This window comes from Thalassophryne amazonica, chromosome 9 (genome assembly GCF_902500255.1).
Source record: "Thalassophryne amazonica chromosome 9, fThaAma1.1, whole genome shotgun sequence".
NCBI lineage: Eukaryota > Metazoa > Chordata > Actinopteri > Batrachoidiformes > Batrachoididae > Thalassophryne > Thalassophryne amazonica.
Genome location: NC_047111.1, coordinates 38418060 through 38440416, shown reverse-complemented (window position 1 = coordinate 38440416; position 22357 = coordinate 38418060). Strand labels below are relative to the sequence as shown.

The 22357-nt window shown below is 41.4% G+C and overlaps 1 protein-coding gene and 1 long non-coding RNA gene across 2 annotated transcripts; one reads left to right on the top strand and one right to left on the bottom strand.

Moving 5' to 3' along the window:
* Window positions 1-1916: 1916 nt before the first annotated feature.
* Window positions 1917-17031, bottom strand: LOC117516514. Its single transcript, XR_004562439.1, has 4 exons — window positions 17021-17031; window positions 13628-13633; window positions 10583-10677; window positions 1917-1927 (listed from the first exon to the last, which is right to left on the bottom strand). It is a non-coding gene; the product is annotated as an uncharacterized LOC117516514 (long non-coding RNA).
* A 2603-nt stretch (window positions 17032-19634) lies between these two features.
* Window positions 19635-22142, top strand: zgc:158291 (uncharacterized protein LOC572084 homolog). Its single transcript, XM_034177412.1, has 2 exons — window positions 19635-19890; window positions 21006-22142. The coding sequence occupies exons 1-2, from the start codon at window positions 19771-19773 to the stop codon at window positions 21939-21941; spliced, it is 1056 nt and encodes a 351-aa protein (XP_034033303.1). The 5' UTR covers window positions 19635-19770; the 3' UTR covers window positions 21942-22142.
* The last annotated feature ends 215 nt before the right edge of the window (window positions 22143-22357 follow it).

The following is a 22357-nucleotide window of genomic DNA, read 5'->3' as shown; positions in this document are numbered from 1 at the left end:
CCTGGAAGTGGAGGACAGATTTACTGGTAGCAATTTTTGAGAAGAAGGTTCATGTGCACAGCTTCAGTAACTACAGAGGCATAAAGTTGATAAAGTAGTAGAAGCTATGTGGATGACAACATTGAAGATCTGTGGGCAGCACTATGGTTCAGACGGATCACTGCAGATGCAATGTTTTGTTTGAAAGTGCTGATTGAGAAATGTAGAGAAAGTTCATGGTAAGGTGCCTGTTATGTGTCGGACGCAGCTCGGAGAACCGACCAGCATTTGAAGGACCCAGTATGAAATAAGCAGAGCACGGTACAAAGGCTAACTGAATTTAATACATAACAGTGATAATACAGAAAGGTGCGGTCTGGCGTGGTGCGCTCCCAGCAGCGCTAACGGTCCGGAGCCAGAAGCTGTTTCGGACCCAAGGACCCCGCCGACACCCCCCAGGTGGCCGCAACAACCGAGTCTGTGAAAGAAGGAACCATTATGTGAGTCCACACTCTACACACAGAACACTTAAAGGTGTACAAACAGCAAACACTTCCTGGCTTGATTGCTGATCAGCTTCCAACCTGCAGGCATGGAACATCCAGTTCACAAAACTCCACCGCAGTGGAAGCTGATACATGACTAACAAACAGCTCAATACAATAAGGTGTGAGGGACACCACATTTACTGACTGTATAACTGTTAGTCACAAAATCTAACGTACCTCAGGAAGTGTGCTGACGAGCGTGAGACCTCACCCCCTCCTCTTTCACAGACTGTGCATCAAACCTGGACGTTTCTCAGCATCCGCTGCTGATGAGATGGCTCCCGAGACGACGATCTCACCCGTCTGGTCACAAGGTCGAGTCTCTGGCAAATACACACTGTGCACTCCAGTCTTAAATGCCAACATGCTCCAATCCATCCAGATGCACCTCAGCTGTGAGTCCTGACGAGTCGCAGGTGATCAGGGTGAGGTCCTGACAGCCTCAGCAACACAGCCACTCAGTCCCAAATGCACGCCACCTGGGAGGAAAACAAAAAGACAAACAAACCGGCAGCCAGGCCCCCCCAGCCATATAACAGTGCCAAGACACAAGTTGTTTTAATGGATAAGAAATTGGGAGTGGCAGAGATGTATGTGAAAGCACTGCAGGATATGTACACCTATCAGTCATAACATTGTGACCAGCAGGTGAAGGGAACATTGATTATCTCATCACAATGGCACCTGTCAGTGGGTTGGTCACATTAAGCTGTTAGATATCATTATGTCCTTCAAGCAGATTTATTGGAAAGAGGAACAATAGGGACACATAAAGATTTGAGTGACTTTGACAACCAATGCAAGGGCCAAATTGCGATGGCGAGACAACTGGACCAAAACACTTCAAAACTGCAGCTCTCGTGGGATGTTTCCAGTCTGTAGTGGTCAGTAACTACCAAAAGTAGTTGAAGAATGGAAAATTGGTGAACCAGCAAGAGGGTCATGGCATCCGAGGCTCACTGATGTGCATGTGGAGCGAAGGCTGGCCCATGTGGTGGATCCAACAGAAGAGCTACAGGACACCATAACATGGTCCAAGTAGTTCAAAAACTGAACCTCAAGTGCTCACTTAAAAATGTGAATAAAACTCAACTTTAAAATAAATTAGTTTCAACTCAAAAGGTTAAATCAGGGCTGGGCAACTTGTTCCAGAAAGGGCCAAGAGGGTGCAGGTTTTCTTTGCAGCCACTGATTCCACCAGGTGATTTCACTGATTAATATCACTTTGAGCAGATGGAATCAGTTGGAGTCGGTGGCTGCAAAGAAAACCTGCACCCTCTTGGCCCTTTCTGGAACAAGTTGCCCACCCCTGGGTTAAGTTATAAATAATCATTAATTACTGTAAATCACTTTTATCATTTAAACCATTTCATGATTGGCTGCCATTTCTGGAATTTACTCTGTGTCAGCTGTCAACAGTATTGGGACTGGTTCATCCAGGAGTCAGTAATACTTAATTTACAATTATTTTGGTGATTAGGAATGTGGCAAGGAAAGGGGTAGAGATAACACTGATGGATGTGGATTCCAGCGCATATACGTATCCCCTAAATGAAAAGGTGGATAGGTTGGCCAAAAAAACTGTGAGAAATGAAAACAGACATCAATATCAGTCTTTCCAAAGCAGAGGGTAAGTGTATTATCAGGAGGGAAATTAACTTACAATGGCAAAAATGTTGGGAGCAGGAAACTGAGGGTAGACACTTATTTTCAATAGCTATGGAGTGACAGATTCACTAAATAGCTGTAGAAGAAACAGGTGGAAAAGAAAGGATGAAGTCACTATTGCTAGACTAAGTGGGTTAAGTGGTCTAATAAGTGGTCATGCTTTCTAGAACAGTACTTGATTCCTCCTCAGAAAACATCAGGATGGACTATGTTTGGAATGTCAACAGCCAGAGACAGTGCAGCACAATCTCATATTGTAATAAATATTCCAGAGAAAGGCAAGAGCGTCTCTCAGAATTTAGAAGAACAGGCCTGAAAGAAGTTTCTGTAGGAAGTATTTTTGACATGGATCAAGTGGGAGGGGGAAATGTTTGCTTTTTAACCCCTTAAGTCCTAGAGCCTATTTCACCAAAATCACATACCCATACATTATGATTTACTCGTATTTCTCAGCTTGTACAAGGTCAAAAATGCAAACGTTTGGATCAGCTAAAAGACAGGTCCTCGGGGATGTTGTGGATGCAAGAAAATTGAAAGTAAATAATACTTGGTAGGAGTAAATTAGGTTTTTTCCCCAAAAAATTAATTCTGATTTATGTCTTTATTTGCTTGGCGTTTCAGCTGTGGTTAGTTGATATGTGATTGAAGTGGATACTTTTGTAGAGACTTCGCTTGACATTTTGATGTATAATAAGTGTAAGCTGGTGTCAGCATTGGTTAGTTATGAGTGGTCACATGTTCCAAAACAGGGCAAGTCCCCAAATCTGGGGACTCTAGGGTTTAAGAGGTTAAATATTTGAAAGACACTGGACTCATCGAGAGGATTTAGTACTGCTATAACAGACAGATACAGAAGGTAGCAGCATTGCAGCAATGCAACAATACGGATGCTGGCTGCTGTTAAATACCAACGAAGAAGACTCCCGTCACAAAATGATTAAAATTTTCGTGAGTGTTTTTTTTTAACTCACTATTACTAATCCTACTCCTACCCCCAACCCTAACCTTAACCATAACCTAACCCTACTCCTTCCCCTAACCCTAACCATAACCACCCCCTGACTCCCCCGCTGCACTTTTAAATACATGCACCCATCACGGAATGCATTAGAATGAATTTGTGCTCCCATGATGAAAATGTTGCACTTTTCGTGACAATATGACGAACCAATAGATTAATGTATATTTGGTGCTGCTGAATCACGACAATCCGTGAGACTGGGTTGGCACTTGAATTCTTCACAGGGACACATTTTGAGGATGGAGTGCATTTCCACATTTCTAAAATGCCACAAGAAACCACCAAAAAATAAATAAAAGTACTTAATTTACTCATGTTTTGATTCAGTCTGGGTAAATTGTCGGACTCATTGATGGTGGCGCGAAGGCTAAGCTAACGTTAGCCGATAAAACAGTGGTGCACTAACGTCATGATTTTCAATTACTCACTCACCTCAGACAAATTTGCAGAAGCTCTGTTGTTCAAACTGGGTTTGTGTATATTTCCAAAAGAGAAGAATTTCACATTGAGTGTATCTCGCTGACCAGGTCTGTGGGTGTCTGGCTCCACCCGGCCAGCCGCACTCGGAATAGTGGCTGATAAAATGCTCCTCCCAGCAGGGTGATGTCCGTCACTCCGGTTTCTTCATTTTGCTCCTAATTTTCTGTTTATGACTTGCAGGGTGTGGTACCTAGACTGCACTCACCACTGTGAACTGTGACCTGGTGTGATAGTTCATGGATGCGGGAACACACTGCTGGTAGCTGCACGATATCGTGCAGCTACTGTGAAGAAAAAAAAAATACATGCTGTGACGGTTTTGTGCACGCAGGAAGACAGCAGCTTTTCACAGCTGCGTGATGTGGTTACACATCGTGCAGCTGTGAAAATTAAAAAAAAAAGAATTACATGCCACCCATGGGACTTGAACCTATGCCTTCCAAAACCTCTGATTGCCAGTCAGAAACTTTACCACTGAGCTACATTCACTGTACTGTGAAAGTTGCGGGAACCTGCCTGATATGAGGAAGCAGATGGACGTATTTAAAATGAAATAAACCACACACCATATAAAACCACTGCATTTGTCAAGTGGACAACACAAATATGATCCGTCTGTTCCTCTGTAGATGGCCCATGGTCACAGACATACAGTCATGAAGAGGCTGTTAAATAACCCTGGTTAAATAAAAAGAAAAAAACACCATGGGATTCGAACGTACACACTGTGATTACCAGATGGAAACTTTACCACTGCACTATAATCATTATCTTGTAACAGGAATGTGAAATGGGTAAAATCAACAAGCAGATAAACATATTTTCTAAAAAAAAAACTGACCAAACATTGTTTGGTACGGCGTATTTCTGATACGTGACTGAAAGTGGCATATTTGTCATACTATTGGCTTTTCCTGGTCACGCGGTGCACCGCTCACAGCCCTCACGGCCCGACATGCATCTCCTGTCAGACGTGACATTCAGATCACCTGCTGTGTGTCCAAACGGACTTACATCCCATTTCTCCTCCCATCACAAAAGCGATATATGTTTTTAAGTATTTCCACACAAGCACACACACGCGCGTGTCCGTTGAAACACTGGACATGTGCTGCAGCTGTGATGTCCAGGACAGTTGATGTCAGCTGTGGGTAGCCAGCCACTCCCCCTGTCCTGTCAGTGCACAGACCAAGATGTCACTCTGTGATCAGATGAGAGATGCCTCGCCTGTGAAACGTGTGAAACACATGCACACGTGTTGTGGGGGGAGCTGACACTCTGTCACGCCACATGTACACTCGGCAATTTCACAGTCGTGGGGCACTTAGACAAATTTCACATCCAGCTTGACAGTGATCGTCTGCTGACTGTTTTCGTGATGACAGTACGAATGGCCACACATTTTGTAAGTGCCAACAGGTGAATGAGGCATTAGCGGCAGCTACGAAATTATACGTTTTGCACACGATTCCTGCTTCATGCGCACTTTCTGCGCAAATCAACCAAATTCACACAATGTGTGAAGGGGCCGTAAAAGTTACAGTACACCGGCCCTCAAGGACTGGAGTTGAAGACCCCTGACCTACTTGACCCATTGCCCAGGTGTCATGATGCAGAGAGTGGTTGGATTTTGATACCCATAAAGATGTACATAGTACAGTTGGTGATCTTGAAAACTGTGGCAGCATTGTTGGAAGTCTAAGGAATGATAACATCACTTCCAATGGCATCATTACTAACAAATGATGTAACAACATTGTGACAACGTAGAATTTCTTTTTTTGGTGGGAACTTTGTGGTATAACATAAAAATACAACCTCTATAAATGCTACAAAATTACTTTGGAGCAACATTAAACCTCAACCAAAACACAGCATTGCCTTATGTTGTGTTTTTGCTGGAAATCTTGATTCTTGAGTTTGTTCCTTGGACAATTTTGATAGAAAGGACCATTACCTGTCTGTATTCTAATCACCTGCAAAATGCAACCCAGTCTCATGTTTTTTTTCGTGCTCCCGTCACGAAATCATTCAGATTTTTGTGACAGTGTTTTGTCTTTTTTTTAATCTCACTGTTACTAACCTTACTCCTACCCCCAACCCTCATCTTAACCATAACCACTCCACCACACCCCCACTTCACTTTTAATTTTGTACAGCCGTCACACAATGTATTAGAATGAATTTGTGCTCCCGTTACGAAAATGTGGCGCTTTTCATGACAATATCACGAACCAATAGATAAATGTATATTTTGTGCTGCTGAATCACAGCATGCCGTGAGATATGGTAGTAAAATGACAGTGTTCTGGAGTGTTAATGTTTTCTTTTATAGTAGGTGTAGCTTCAAAACTAAAGGTTCAGGTAAAGTGTGGAGAATTGTTCCCTGAGTGAACAAAAAAAACCTTTTTTTCAACCTTGTGTTTTTAATTTGCAGTGGCAGACACTGAAATATTTATAAGGACTCCAACAGGCAATTACATTAAAAGAGTGTGGTTAGACACTGCCAAGCCTTCGGCGGGCCCCCTTGGTGAGAAGCGGAGGCCAATTTGGTGAATGGTCACAAAGTTTACAATGTCAGATTTTACTCACTATCAATAATTCAAGGCTGAAAGGAGCAAAAAGGGGAAGACATGACATACAAGAATGAACAGAAAAGAAGGGGAAAAGAGGGGATGGTGAGACCAGGAGGAGGGAGGGACATGATGCCAACAGAAGGCGGCTCTTCAGTGTCCATTTGCTAAATGTGGCAGAAGTACACACTGTGAAGGCCATGTTCTACTTGCTGAAAGCTTCGCTGGACGTTTGAGCCCTCTTAGTCTGTCCTGCACTCTGAAGAATACACACAATAATACACAAACACATAATCCAAACCGTAGTGGGGGTGGGAAAGCTGCCGTTTTACCTCTTGATGATGACTAACTTTGAAAGCTGCATTTGGATTTTTATTGTTGTTGTATTGGATTAAATAAGTCTCACCAAAAGAAAACTGACCTGAATTTAAAACAGAAGAAAAACTAAAGTGCTTTACTGGAATGGGTAGTTATACCTTTATTGTATCAAAAGACACTGAAAAAGAGCTTATTGAGTCATGACGTTGTTGGACAGAAACTTGTGGGGTCCTGGTGCTTCTTATTGTACTGTATGGTTGTTACACCTCGACACCAACTAGCCACCTGAGATGTGTTTGTTTCTCAGACTCTTTAGAGCTGGGGTGGCCAAGTTCGGTCCTCAAGATCTACCTTCCTGACACTCTTAGTTGTCTCCCTGTTCCAACACACCTGAATCCAATGAAAGACTCGTTAGTAGGCTTTTAATGAGCCTTTCATTGGATTCAGGTTTGTTAGAACAGGGAGACAACTAAGAGTGTCAAGAAGGTAGATCTCGAGGACCGAACTTGAGCACCCCTGCTTTAGATGATCGTTGGGTACCACTGGAATAACTTTGCATCAAATGAGCGGTTACTTAGGGTGAGGAGCATTGTGAAGGGGTGTCAGCTGTGACATTCTGGGCATGATCCAGTGTGTAGGTGCCTCAGTGTTAAGACCCCAGTGGCTGTAGAAGGCCAAGGACACACCCACATTTCACCTTCCCTAGACCTGATCTGACCACCCAAACAGTCTTGTGATGTTCCAATTGTGTCTTTGTTTTATCTGGGATTTCATTACAGTTTTGCACAAAAGCTGAACAATATTATAATATTAATATTAATAATGAGAATGTCACCAAAATAAAACAGCAAAATGACTGTGTTTCCATTAACTGATGGAGGGTTTTTGTTTGGGGTTTTTTCCCCTCAGATTCAGCTTTAGTTGAGCTAGAAAATGGTGATTTTGGAGCAGGGGTTTCTTTCTCGAATGGTCATCTCAGTCCATGGGGACAGTCATGCTTGTAGACAGTGACACTGGTGTTCCAGCAGATTCCAGTTTATGGCAGGCCAAAGCCTTGATGGTTTCTAGGTTGTTCCTGACCATCTAAACCAATTTTCTCTCAGTTCAAGGTGACAGTTTGGGTCTTCTTTTCCAGAAAAATTACAAAATTAGTTTATTTCTCTGCATTTTATCCATTTGCAGAGAGGTTTTCCAACTGTGGGCAGCACGGTGGCTTAGTGGTTTGCACTGTTGCTTCCTATCAAGAAGGTCATGGGATTGCTTCCCACCTGTGACCTATCTGTGTGGAATTTGCATGCTCTCTCCGTGTTTGTGTGGATTCCCTCCAAGTGCTCCTGCTTCCTCCTCCACCAAAGACATGCATGTTCGTGTTAAACTGGAAACTTTATATTGTCCGTAGTTGTCTGAATGTGTTTTTTTGTCTATATGTAGTCTTGCGACAGACTGGCGTCCTGTCCAGGGTGTACCCTGCATCATGCCCTATGACTACTGGAAGAGGCTCCAGCCCCCCCCCGTGATTCTTAATTGGAGTAAGCGAGTATAGAAAATGGATGGATTTTCCAATTACCATGACTGACCAAAGCAAAGAGAGTAGGCTCCAAATTTGGGCAGAAATGGTCAAGACCTTAGCCAATGCACATTGGTGACAGGGATAAGGAATAACTCCTTAATTGTTTCTTGTTTCTCTTATTTCACAGGATAAAACTTCACGTCTTAGTAAGGTATTCATCCGCTATGACAATTTTATCAAGACAGAAGAGAAAGCACCAAAGAGAGGAATGGGTTACCATAGGAACCAGTAACTGATCTGTCAATTAATGAGGTCACGGAGCACATGATTATAATTAAGTGTGGGTCATTAATTACTGAGTGTCAATCAACATTAGTTTGGTGTCATTATGGTGAAGCTGTGAACCACCACTTAACAGGTCAGAACATCAAAACATCCTACTTGTGTTTTTGGCTCAAATATGTTGACATCAATGTCCACGATGTATGACTGGCATTGAAAACATTCAGTGGGGTCTTGATCATATGGTGCAACCTCAGAATAGTAATGTGTCATCCTGAGATGAAGCTGATCCTCAACATTATCTTGATTTACAGTGATCCTGCATTCTGACATGACCAGTGGACTCAAACCTCAACACAGGTTCATCATTATACTCCACCTTTAAATTGTCATCACTAAACTGGATCCACTTCAGCTATTATTTGGCTCACTTTCTCTTGATAACCGGACTTACTTTTCGACCTCTTTCTTATCTGGCCACCTACTGTTTTACGAGACCTGCTCCTCCTCTGACTCTCTCAGCCCAGATGGACTCCCTGCATGTTGCCAGGCCGGTGTCGCCTTCCCAGAGGTGCGTTCTGCCTACCGCTGATGTATTTTTGATGAGCGGGTGCCAGGGAGCCTCTCGAGGGCCGTGTCTACAACAGGACAATAGGCCTCGCTCAGGTTTCCACCTGGCTGTCACTGACACTCTTGCTCTTTTTGTAGCCGGACGTCTGAGGCAGGACTGAACTTTCAAACCAAGAGGAGGAGCATGAATGTGATGCAGTCTAAGTTCAAGTTGGGGGTAAAAAAAAATTGCTGACAAGACTCAAACCTGTCATAATCTAATTCAAACTATATTTTTTAAATCTAAAATGACATATTTGAATGTAGTTACTAACATGTTCTGGCATGTTTTACAATTACATATGTATTGCTTTTCATGTAAAACTTGTATGGGAACCCAATGGTGGCATCCATGTAGTAAAGCTCCAGTGAAGAGTCAGTGTAAATGGACTGCAATTATATAGCTCTTTTCCATCTGCATAAGAGGCTCAAAGTGCTTTAAAAATTATGCCTCACATTCACCCCAATGTGAGGGTGCTGCCATACAAGGTAGTCACTACACACTAGGGGAGCAACTAGGGGAATAAGGACCTTGCCCAAGGGCCCTTAGTGATTTTTGTTCAGGTTGGGATTTGAACCAAGGATCCTCTGGTCTCAAGCCCAACACTTAACCACCAGATCATCACCTCCCCTGTCCACTGTTATTATTGATCATTCAATAAATTTTAAAAGAAAACCTACTATGTTAACTGTTTTGGCTAATATTGAACAAGCACCACTTCTCCCAGCAGCTTATTGGAGAGGATTTCAACATATTTTATGTTGTATTCATGTTATTATTTCTATTGCACATTTAGTTTTTTATTGCTTGGCATTTGGCAACGTGGTGGTCAAGTGGCTGGTGTGCTTGTGACCAGAGGAGAAGGTTCCCAGTTCAATGTCACCCCTGCTCACTCTCCATGTAATGTGAATTTGTGTCAGGAAGGGCATCCTGTGTAAAAACTAAATTAACATGTCGATCCATACTGGATCTGCTGGGGAGACCATAAATGAAAAAGGGAGCAGCCAAAAGACTTTGTTTTGGCTCTAGATTTCTTCAACTGCTTGCAGTATTGTGTTTTCAATATGTTACTTTGAAGCTATGTAAGTAGTTTTTTTGTTGTTGTTGTTTTTATAAAACTTACAAGACCATTTTCAACATCCACAGCAAAACAAATTAAGTGGAACAATGTCAAAAACTGATACAGTATACAAATCAGTACAGGTACATCTAAAAAAAAAAAAAAATATATATATATATATATATATATATATATATATATATATATATATATAATGAAAAAGTTCAATAGTTTCTGTCAAGTATTTCAGAAAGTGAACATTTTTATGTGTTCTTGACTCATTACAAAGTAAAATGTTTCAAGCATTTTTTTTTATTTTAGTTTTGATAATTGTGACCTACAGCTCCAATAAATAAATAAATAAATAATGCTTATCTAAAAAAAAAAATTGACTATTTCACAAAATGATTAGATAAAAAAATACAGATTTATAATGCAGAAATGTTGAACTTCTGAAAAGTATGTTCATGTATGCACTGAATAATTGGTTGGGCTCCTTTTGCATGAATTCCTGGGTTAATGTGGCATGGCACGGAGGTCATCAGTTTGTGGCACTGCTGAGATGTTATGGAAGCCCAGGTTGGTTTGATAGCAGCATTCAGCTCATCTGCATTGTTGAGTCTGGCGTCTCATTTTCCTTTCCAATATCTAGGCACAGATGGGGTATCGTCTACAGTAGTGTTCAGAATAATAGTAGTGCTATGTGACTAAAAAGATTAAACCAGGTTTTGAGGAAAATTTCTTATTGTTACATGGGAAACAAGGTACCAGTAGATTCAGTAGATTCTCACAAATCCAACAAGACCAAGCATTCATGATATGCACACTCTTAAAGCTATGAAATTGGGCTATTAGTAAAAAAGTAGAAAAGGGGTTGTTCACAATAATAGTAGCATCTGCTGACGCTACAAACTCAAAACTATTATGTTCAAATTGCTTTTTTAGCAATCCTGTGAATCACTAAACTAGTATTTAGTTGTATAACCACAGTTTTTCATGATTTCTTCACATCTGCGAGGCATTAATTTTGTTGGTTTGGAACCAAGATTTTGCTCATTTACTAGTGTGCTTGGGGTTATTGTCTTGTTGAAACATTTCAAGGGCATGTCCTCTTCAGCATAAGGCAACATGACCTCTTCAAGTATTCTGACATATCCAAACTGATCCATGATACCTGGTATGCAATATATAGACTCAACACCATAGTAGGAGAAACATTCTCATATCATGATGCTTGCACCACCATGCTTCACTGTCTTCACTGTGAACTGTAGCTTGAATTCAGAGTTTGGGGGGTCGTCTCACAAACTGTCTGTGGCCCTTGGATCCAAAAAGACCAATTTTACTCTCATCACTCCACCTCCATTTCTCTTTAGGCCAGTTGATGTGTTCTGTGGCAATTGTAACCTCTTCTGCACATGTCTTTTATTTAACAGAGGGACTTTGCGGGGATTCTTGCAAATAAATTAGCTTCACACAGGCATCTTCTAACTGTCACAGCACTTACAGGTAACTCCAGACTGTCTTTGATCATCCTGGAGCTGATCAATGGGTGAGCCTTTGCCATTCTGGTTATTCTTCTATCCATTTTGATGGTTAAAACAACCATTTCTTCCATGTGTCTCTGTTTTGTTGTCCATTTTAAAGCACTGGAGATCATTGTAGATGAACAGCCTATCATTTTTTGCACCTGTGTTTAAGTTTTCCCCTCTCCAATCAACTTTTTGATCAAACTACGCTGTTCTTCAGAACAATGTCTTGAACGTCCCGTTTTCCTCAGGTTTTCAAAGAGAAAAGCATGTTCAACAGGTGCTGGCTTCATCCTTAAATAGGGGACACCCGATTTACACCTGTTTGTTCCACAAAATTGACAAACTCACTGACTGAATGCCACACTACTACAACCCCTGGCAAAAATTATGGAATCACCGGCCTCTGAGGATGTTCATTCAGTTGTTTAATTTTGTAGAAAAAAAAAAGCAGATCACAGACATGACACAAAACTAAAGTCATTTCAAATGGCAACTTTCTGGCTTTAAGAAACACCATAAGAAATCAAGAAAAAAAGATTGTGGCAGTCAGTAACGGTTACTTTTTAGACCAAGCAGAGGAAAAAAAATGGAATCACTCAATTCTGAGGAAAAAATTATGGAATCACCCTGTAAATTTTCATCCCCAAAACTAACACCTGCATCATATCAGATCTGCTCGTTAGTCTGCATCTAAAAAGGAGTGAACACACCTTGGAGAGCTGTTGCACCAAGTGGACTGACATGAATCATGGCTCCAACACGAGAGATGTCAATTGAAACAAAGGAGAGGATTATCAAACTCTTAAAAGAGAGTAAATCATCACGCAATGTTGCAAAAGATGTTGGATGTTCACACTCAGCTGTGTCTAAACTCTGGACCAAATACAAACAACATGGGAAGGTTGTTAAAGGCAAACATACTGGTAGACCAAGGAAGACAAAGCACCAAGACAGAAAACTTAAAGCAATATGTCTCAAAAATCGAAAAATGTACAACAAAACAAATGAGGAACGAATGGGAGGAAACTGGAGTCAACGTCTGTGACCGAACTGTAAGAAACCGCCTAAAGGAAATGGGATTTACATACAGAAAAGCTAAACGAAAGGCATCATTAACACCTAAACAGAAAAAAACAAGGTTACAATGGGCTAAGGAAAAGCAATTGTGGACTGTGGATGACTGGATGAAAGTCATATTCAGTGATGAATCTCGAATCTGCATTGGGCAAGGTGATGATGCTGGAACTTTTGTTTGGTGCCTTTCCAATGAGATTTATAAAGATGACTGCCTGAAGAGAACATGTAAATTTCCACAGTCATTGATGATATGGGGCTGCATGTCAGGTAAAGACACTGGGGAGATGGCTGTCATTACATCATCAATAAATGCACAAGTTTATGTTGATATTTTGGGCAATTGAAAGGATGTTTGGGGATGATGAAATCATTTTTCAAGATGATAATGCAGCTTGCCATAGAGCAAAAACTGCAAAAACATTCCTTGCAAAAAGACACATAGGGTCAATGTCATGGCATAGGGTCAATGTCAATGAGCAGATCTGATTTGATGCAGGTGTTAATTTGGGGGATGAAAATTTACAGGGTGATTCCATAATTTTTTCCTCAGAATTGAGTGATTCCATATTTTTTTTCCTCTGCTTGGTCTAAAACGTAACTGTTACTGACTGCCACAATCTTTTTTTCTTGATTTCTTATAGTGTTTCTTAAAGCCAGAAAGTTGCCATTTGAAATGACTTTAGTTTTGTGTCATGTCTGTGATCTGGTTTTTTTCTACAAAATTAAACAACTGAATGAACATCCTCCGAGGCCGGTGATTCCATAATTTTTGTCAGGGGTTGTATTATTATGAACACCCCCTTTTCTATTTTTGTTTACTAATAGCCCAATTTCATAGCCTTAAGAGTGTGCATATCATGAATGCTTGGTCTTGTTGGATTTGTGAGAATCTACTGAATCTACTGGTACCTTGTTTCCCATGTAACAATAAGAAATATACTCAAAACCTGGATTAATCTTTTTAGTCACATAGCACTACTATTATTCTGAACACTACTGTATATGGTGACAATCAAATATTGTAATACTATAGTTAGCAAAAGAGTTACGAGCAGTTTTGGCACTGTGGACAGGTGGCAAATCCTGCTGGAAAAGGAAATCAGAATCTCCACAAAGATTGTCAGCAGATGAAAGCATGAAGTGCTGCATTGATAAAACACAGTAGACCAACACCAGCAGATAACATGGCACCCCGAATCATCACAGACTGTGAAAATTTCACACTGGACTTCAAACAATTTGAATTCTGTTCCTCTCCACTCCTCCTCTGGACTCTGGGACCTTGATTTCCAAATGAAATGAGGACTTTATCAGAAGTGTCTTACCTGGGCTAAGGACAAAAGCACGGGACTGCTGCTCATTGGTCCACTGTTTCTGGTTCAGGAGTGGCTTGACATGAGGCAAGCAACACTTGTAGCCCATTTCCTGGACACATCTGTGCATGGTGGTTCTTGATACAGTGATTCCAGCCTCAGTCCACTCCCTGCCCCCTAGTTCTTGGATTGGCTTTGCTTGACAATCTTCTCAAGGCTGCATTCATCCCTGTTGCTTGTGCATCTTTTCCTACCACACTTTTCCCTTCCAGTCAACTTTCCAAGAATATGCTTTGATAAAGCAAAAAAAAAATAAAAATCCTTGAGTCATTTTAGTTTGTATGTAATCAGTCCAGAATAGATCAAATTTTAAATTCTGAAATACCTGACAACAAACATTGAACTTGTTCACGATATTCTGGTTTTTGAGATGTACCTGTAATAAGGAGGAAAAAAATAACCTAGCTGACTACATTTCCTCCAATATTGTACCACAAATGTACTGATGGTTACAAACAACACCCTGAACCTGCTGCCATTGTTTTATTGCTTCAGGATAGCAGAAGGTTGATTTTTGTTGCTTCTGGTACAGATGGCCTGTTCACTCTCTTCTGTTCCTTCCTCAGTTTATTTCAGACAAGCATATTTATTTCAGCAGAACAAAGTCTGAGTTGGGTGTCTAGAGTCGGGTAGATGCTTGCATGTGATATTTGAGAGAAACAATTAAATGTACAACCCCAGATCAAAAAATCTGGAACCATGCGGAAAAGTGCAAATAAAAAAAAGTAGTGATCCTTACATTTACTTTGACTTCTGTTTCATTGCAGAGAGCATGAACCCAAGATATTTCACGTTTCATCTGGTAATATACATGCATTCCAGCAATCCTGCAATTAATGCTTCCTCCCCCCCCCCCCCCCCAAAAAAGTTGGGGCAGAGGGCAATTTACAAGGATTAAGTCATCACTTTTACAAACAGTTTTCTTGGGACAACCCAGGGGATGGATACATGAACATTTCTGAGTCACTGAATATGTCTTGGACTTCATTACATCAATCATGTTCTCCCAGTGTCTGTGTGAGTTTCCTCCCAGTGCTCCATATCGTCCCACTTCCAAAAACGTGAAGGTTCAGTGAATTGGAGACTGCAAATTGACAGTGTGCATAGAGGACTGAATGTGCTTGTCTGTTTTGTCTGTCTATATGTGGGACTTTACCACAGTGCCACATACGGACATATAGACTGCCGTCCTGTTCAGAGTGTACCCCTCCTGTCGCCCTGACTACTGGGAAAGGCTCAGCACCCCCTGTGATCCATAATTGGAGTAAGCAGGTATTGAAAATAAATGAATGAATTAAATCAAGCAGGCCAGAAGCTCCGCCTATCATCCCTGTGACTGGTCTGTTCACATTGGTGATGCAGCAAATTGAGCTGAAGAAAGTCAAATTTCATTCAACTACAAACAATCCCAATTAATAAAAAGTACTCTTTTGACAAAAGTGAAATCATGTCATAAGGCCTGTAGTGAACTTAAATCATAAACCAACACCAAACACATCTGAATCTCTGAAATTCCTGAAATATCTCTTCATCTATTTAGCATTCTCTTTGAATTTCTGTATCTCATGTCATATATAAAACATTTGTTACCTTTAAAACAAAGATAATGTCTTTGCCTTTATTTTCAGAGAGTGTGAAATAGCTTCATTAATAATTAGCAGGAAAAAATTCCTTTAGTCTGTGAAGGTAAATGCTAGCCTATTTTTGTTAGCATTTATTTATTCATTCATTCACTTAACACATGTCCTCTTAAAAAGGAAAAGCCAAGACACATTTGAACTGTGCAAGGTGCTAAATTTTACTTTGGAAGCAAAATGTTTGGTTCTTCTTGTTTTGTTTTGCTTTAATATTTCACATTTTAAGTTGTTTAATCCTGCTTTTGTTAATAATAATAATAGTATTGTTAGTATTAGTGGTGGTTGTAGTTATAAGTACTCCAACCCCTCCGCCCTTTGACCTTTCACGCTGGAGACTCGTCTTCTGTTGGTGATTATCGCGATAAATAGGTAATTAGTCCTTGTATCGCACGCGTGGGAAATCCCCCTGTGATTGACAAGCCGCCAACCCACCCCATCGACCCCACAAGCTTCATCTGTAAATCATTCATCGTCCGCGGCTCATGGTCTTTACTCCCTGTTCAAGTCTGTTTATTCTTTAATTGAGGTGTGTGTGTGTGTGTGTGTGTGTGTGTGTGTGTGTGTGTGTGTGTGTGTGTGTGTGTGTGTGTGTGTGTGTGTGTGTGTGTGTGTGTGTGGCGTGCACCTGTTTGCGGGGGTCCAAGTACAGCTGCAGAATAACAAAGTAAATGAAGCATCATTAATTAATGTGTTAATTGGCAATAAAGTGAAGGGGCTGCAGGCGCAGGAATTCCTGTGCATCATCAATTAATAATCATAGCTGCTGTTTGTTGATCATTAATCCGTGGAAACACACTCTGATAAATTATGCTTATTTATTTTCTATTTTTTTTAAAAGCACAGGTTTTAAAGAACATCCTTATTATTGTTATTATTTGTCAAAGATCTGTCATCTCTGTCATCTATTATAATAAATAAAACATTTCATCTCATTAACTTTTTTGCAACAATAATTGAGCTACATCAAACTTCTGTCTTTAGTTTTATTGTTGTTGTTTGCTGGGATATAATTTGGATTTCTGGCAGTTATGCGCTCTGCCTTCATGAGACTAACTGTCCAGATTTGCACCTGCAAACATTTTGGTGTTGCCAGAATACACACACTATATCCTGATAGAAATTCAAGACATAATTTCTGAGTTTGGAGTAATCCTGCTGACACTCAAAGGTGCCACTTTTATTTTAGTTTTTTTTTTTTCCAATCAAATTTTTATTACAAGTATATATTGTAGGGGTTTCACGTTAAACGCCACCAGAGTGACACAATGTGTCCACAGTGTTAGATGCAAAAACCTTGAAATAATCTGTCATAGAGGCTCATCACAGAGACACATAAGGCAGACTCTTCCAACTCCTTTTCTTCTGACAGGAGGCGTGACTAAGAGCAGCTCCTTTCCATTTAAAGTGGCAGACACAAACAGGCTGCTCCTTCATACTAAAAGCTTGTGATGCATTACCTTAGTGTATGTGGGGTAGTTTGTCTACTTCTTGGTGACTCATACATTATCTTGCTGAAGGCTGAACGGTGTTTCACACCATTTCGTGATGGCATCACAAAAGTAAATTAATCTATAGTTTGTGATACTGTCAGGAAAAGCACATTTTCTTGATGGGAGCACAAGCTCATTTCATGATGGAAGCATGAAATGTGGGGTGATGCGTGTGTGGCGGGGGGGCAGGGGGGTTCTGTGGGGGCTATGGTTACAGTTAGGGGTAGAGTTAGAAATAGTAAAAATATGACACAATGCTAAAATACACTCGGCTGTATGAGTATTGTCTTCTTTGTAATTTGCAGTTATATACGTTACACTGATTGCAGTATACAGTAATTATATATATATATATATATATATATATATATTATTAAGATCCTATTGTCTTAGTTACAATTTGTACATGTTCAATGAAGCCCCTCTATCAATCAATCAATCAAACAATATTTATGTTTATGAGCTTTTGACAAGCGCTGAAGTTAGCTTTGAAATAGCGAACATTAGCATGTACGCTGACATCCATGAAATGTCTTGTAAATCATTCCAGGGGTGTTATCAGGTTATAAAAACAGCATTATCAGTTTTAGAAGTGTTTATTTCTCACTGCTTTTTTACATAATATATGACAAAGAGGTTATATTTACACACAAACCTACTAACCTGTGATGTCAGCACACTAACGTCCATGAAATGTCTTGTAAATCACTTAAAAAATATTATTAGGTCCCAAAAACAGCATTTTCAGTTTTAGAAGTGTTTATTTCCTGCTAGCGTTTATAGAATATATGAAAAAACATGTTAAGTAAACACATAAATTAAGTGCTTTTACAGAGACTTGCCACTGATGTGACAATGCCACTCTACTCTTATTGGCTGTCACCCCCGTCACTCAAAAAAAAAAAAAAAGAAGCAGAATGAAACAGAATGGAACATTTTAACCTCTTAAAATAGGTCAAGGTTAGCCATCTTTGAACTTGTCCAAGGTCTGTGTTCCAAGAATGTTCCCTCTGAATTTGAAGGTCCTGGCCATAATAGGACTGGACTTGTGCTGAGCACAGACAGACGGCTGGACAGACACAAAGTCTTTGCAATACCCGATGGCCATATTTGATGGGTTTGGGTAATTAAAAAAATAAACAACAACAACAAAATGCATCATCATGAAGGGAGCACAAAAAAGGATGTGCGGATCAGACAGAAGAGGTTATGTGAGGAGGTTCCACAATGTTTGACATCTCAATTACCACAAAGGCACATGTTACCAAATGTGTAGCAGGATATGTTTAAAAATGTTGTTTTGGAAGTCAGGTGATATGAGCACAAATCAGCAGTGAATATTTGCTGAGAACTAGCAGATTATCTCTATGCTGGACATTGTTATAACACGGGGCGACTGACTGCTGGCCAGCTGTATTACAGATAAAGAAAACCAAACCGTCATTAATGGAAATGCTCATGAAAACCACCATGATCCCCATATGCTAACATGAATGTTTGCTAATGCTAAATGGGATTGGCCTTTGCTATGTGGCCCATTAATAGTCAAACACTGCCGTATCCTCCACATTTGGAGATCCTGTGCTCCCAACCCACTTCTTTTCTTTCTTTCTTTCTTTTTTTTTTTTTTGCCTTTCACATCTCCTGTGTTCCACAGTGAATCCAGTGTGGATCTGCATGCTGATTTGTCACAGGTTTTACAACAAATTCCCTTCCTGATCTAATTCCAGACACCCATAGAGAATGTGCATGGTGGGCTTTGAGCCTGGGACCTTCTTGGTAGGAGATGAGTGATAACTGTTATCCCACAATGCAAAAACCTTCATGCCTGCTAAAACTTTCATCACTGGAAAATAGAGAGGAAAAAAGGAAAAAACCTCACATGTGCGAGCTGATGACAAGAAAACACTTAGTCCATATAAAATTATTTTATTTTGGCTGTTTTTTTTTTTTTTGTTTTTTTTTTGTTTTTGCTCTGATCACCACAACAGATATCCGCATAATTTTGCACAAGTTTAAGTTGGACGCCAAAACTCCAAAAAGACAATGAACACAGACTAATAATGCATTTTAACTCCCCCCCCCCCCCCCCCACCCACACACACACACACACACACACACACACACACACACACACACACACACACACACACACACACACAAACTGGCACGCCAATTAATATTAAGTGCGCCCCTGCAGTGCGCTTTCAGCAGCGCAGCCTTCCTTCAAAGCGACGATAACGCTGTGGGGCGTGGCTACAGCAGGACTGTCTCTCTGTGATTGGCGGCCGCCTGCAGTGGGAGGGAGTTCTGATCCACCAATGAGGATGAGGCAGAGCGCATTGGTCCGATATAGGAGTTGGAGGCGAGCAGCATCTTTACTATAGAAGTCATTTAGAGGAGAGGCGCCGGAGTCTCGGACTTATCTCTGCCTCTTTTTTTTACCCCCTTCTTTTTTTTGGAACTGAACCTCCGAGTCGAACGCGGCCCTGTTTCAGCCTGAAGTCTGCGCGCGGCAGGTGTTTCGTCCCCGAGGCGTTTCTTCAGAGAAAGCCACCAAAACGGAGCCGAACGAGGACGACGGACAGCGACCCTCCCTCACTTCAGCAATCATGATGTCGATGAACAGCAAGCAGCCTTTCAGTATGCACCCCATCCTGCACGAGCCCAAGTACACGCCCCTGCACTCCAGCTCCGAGGCCATCCGCAGGGCCTGTCTGCCCACGCCGTCGGTGAGTCCCGGTCTCGAACCCACCGACCATCTGTCTGTCCCCTACTATTAAAAAAAAGATAAAATAAAATAACAAGAATAATAAAATTAAAAAAAAATGCAAATTCCTTTTCACAAACGAAATATTCTTCTAAAACGTCGTCTTTAATTTAAATTCTGCGCTTTTTTCTTTATTAAAAATAAATAATGTCATTAAATTACATATTTTCACCATATAAGTGATTATATGATTGTAAAACATGTTGATGTGTACACTTTGGTACTAAAAAGTTCTATATAAATTAACTTATTTGTATTATTATTATTATTATTATATTATTATTGTTATTATTATTATATTATTATTATTATTGTTATTATTATTATTGAACTAAACATTGGGTGTTGTGGTGGAAAAACTGTAAACGCTCACATTTAAGTGACATATTTTTAAAGTCTAAATTTAAGAGGATGTATGTGAGTTAAAAAATAAAGTCGGAATGAAGCGTGAAGTTTGAGGTTTGTGCCTTCGGACGTCATGACGTGGATTCTCTCGGCGTGTGTTATCTCACAATCGTCCCATTCATATTCAAACTCATCTTCGTTTCATTGTCTGTAGAAATTATTCAGGAGATCGTAAATATTAATTTTACATGAACATCCGTCCACGCTCGCGCACTCGTACACAGACGAATTGAAGTGCATGTTGGAACTACGCTGTTTCGGAATTCAACACTTAATGTTTGTTTTATTGGTAACTGGAGGCCTCAAAATATGTAAAACGTTGCTTTTGCAAATAAGTGTGATTATTGTGGAAATGGACAGAAAAGATGCTGCTTTTTTATAATGCAATTATAAAACGGTAACACAGTTAAAAAAAAATAAATTACCAGTTTAAACGAGAAAATGTGTAATGAAACTGAGCAAAAATTCTGATTTTAAATTCTAAATTTCTTGATTGCTGTTCTTTGTTGTCACATTGCATTTCTTTTTTTTAATTCAGTGTAAGAAAAACACTAGGCCAAAGCCTTCTCAGCTACTAATTTGTTTCCTATTATTTATTTCGATTATTTGCAGACATTCTGCAGACTGGAAACATGTTATTTTATTTGTGTGTTTGTCTCCTTGTCCACGCAGCTTCAGGGCAACATTTTCGCGGGATTCGATGAGACGTTGCTGCAGAGGGCCGAAGCTCTGGCCGCCGTGGACATCGTGGCGCAAAAGAGTCACCCGTTCAAACCCGACGCCACCTACCACACCATGACCACGATGACCAGCATGACCTGCACCCCGACCTCCTCTTCCGCGCACCTGCACCACCCGTCCGTGCTCACCTCCCACCATCACCACCCGGCGCACCACCAGCCGGCGCAGGGCCTGGAGGGCGACCTGCTGGACCACCTCACGCCGGGCGGCCTGTCGCTGGGGGGCATGCCGGGCTCAGACATCTGCTCCACGGCGTCGCACACCGCGCACGCTGCCGCTCACATGTCGGCCATCAACCATATGCAGCACCACCACCACCAGCAGTCTATGAACATGCACCCGCACGGTCTGGGCTCCCACGGCGCACTGGGCACCAGCGGCGCGGACGCGGAGCCGGATCCCCGCGAGCTGGAGTCTTTCGCCGAGAGGTTCAAACAGAGGCGGATCAAACTGGGAGTCACGCAGGCGGACGTGGGCGCGGCGTTGGCCAACCTCAAGATCCCCGGGGTGGGCTGTTTGAGCCAGAGTACCATTTGCAGGTTCGAGTCCCTCACGCTGTCGCACAACAACATGGTGGCCCTGAAGCCAATCCTGGAGGCTTGGCTGGAGGAGGCGGAGCGGGCACAGAGGGAGAAGATGTCCAAGCCGGAGATCTTCAACGGCGGGGACAAAAAGCGGAAACGCACATCCATCGCGGCCCCGGAGAAGCGCTCCCTGGAGGCGTATTTCGCCGTGCAGCCGAGGCCCTCGTCGGAGAAGATCGCGGCCATAGCCGAGAAGCTGGACTTGAAAAAGAACGTGGTCCGGGTATGGTTTTGCAATCAGAGGCAAAAGCAGAAACGGATGAAGTTTTCTGCGGCGCACTAAAGACCACGTGTCCACTTTAAAGAGGGACAAAAGCGAGCTGCACCGATAACGTATACCGGGCCTGGTCCTGTTTGATTGACACACGGGTCCCTCAACAACTTTTGATCATCTTAACAAGTCACCAAGTCTTAACACACCTATTAATCAGGTTTTTATTTCCTGATTGTGATTGGACAAATTGGCTTTTATAACGCAATAAAAAAAACACACCTTTGACTTAATGTCTTGTTAAGATGAGCTGTTTGACAGTGTTGTAAACGGAGCAGGGTTCATTGCCTGAACTGTTTCACATGAAGTATTCACCACAGACAGAAAGCTTTCAATCCGTGGAGTGCTCTGATGTGGGACACGCGCTTTTCCACGCAACAGGAACTGGTTACCCATCTGGATTCAGCGGTGCACCAGTGGACACTTTA

Excerpts from the sequence above, each read along its gene's own strand:
- zgc:158291 (XM_034177412.1), top strand. The coding sequence starts at position 19,771 with ATGATGTCGATGAACAGCAAGCAGCCTTTCAGTATGCACCCCATCCTG. Across the intron at positions 19,891-21,005 it reads CCTGTCTGCCCACGCCGTCG|CTTCAGGGCAACATTTTCGC; the intron begins GTGAGTCCCGGT and ends TTGTCCACGCAG.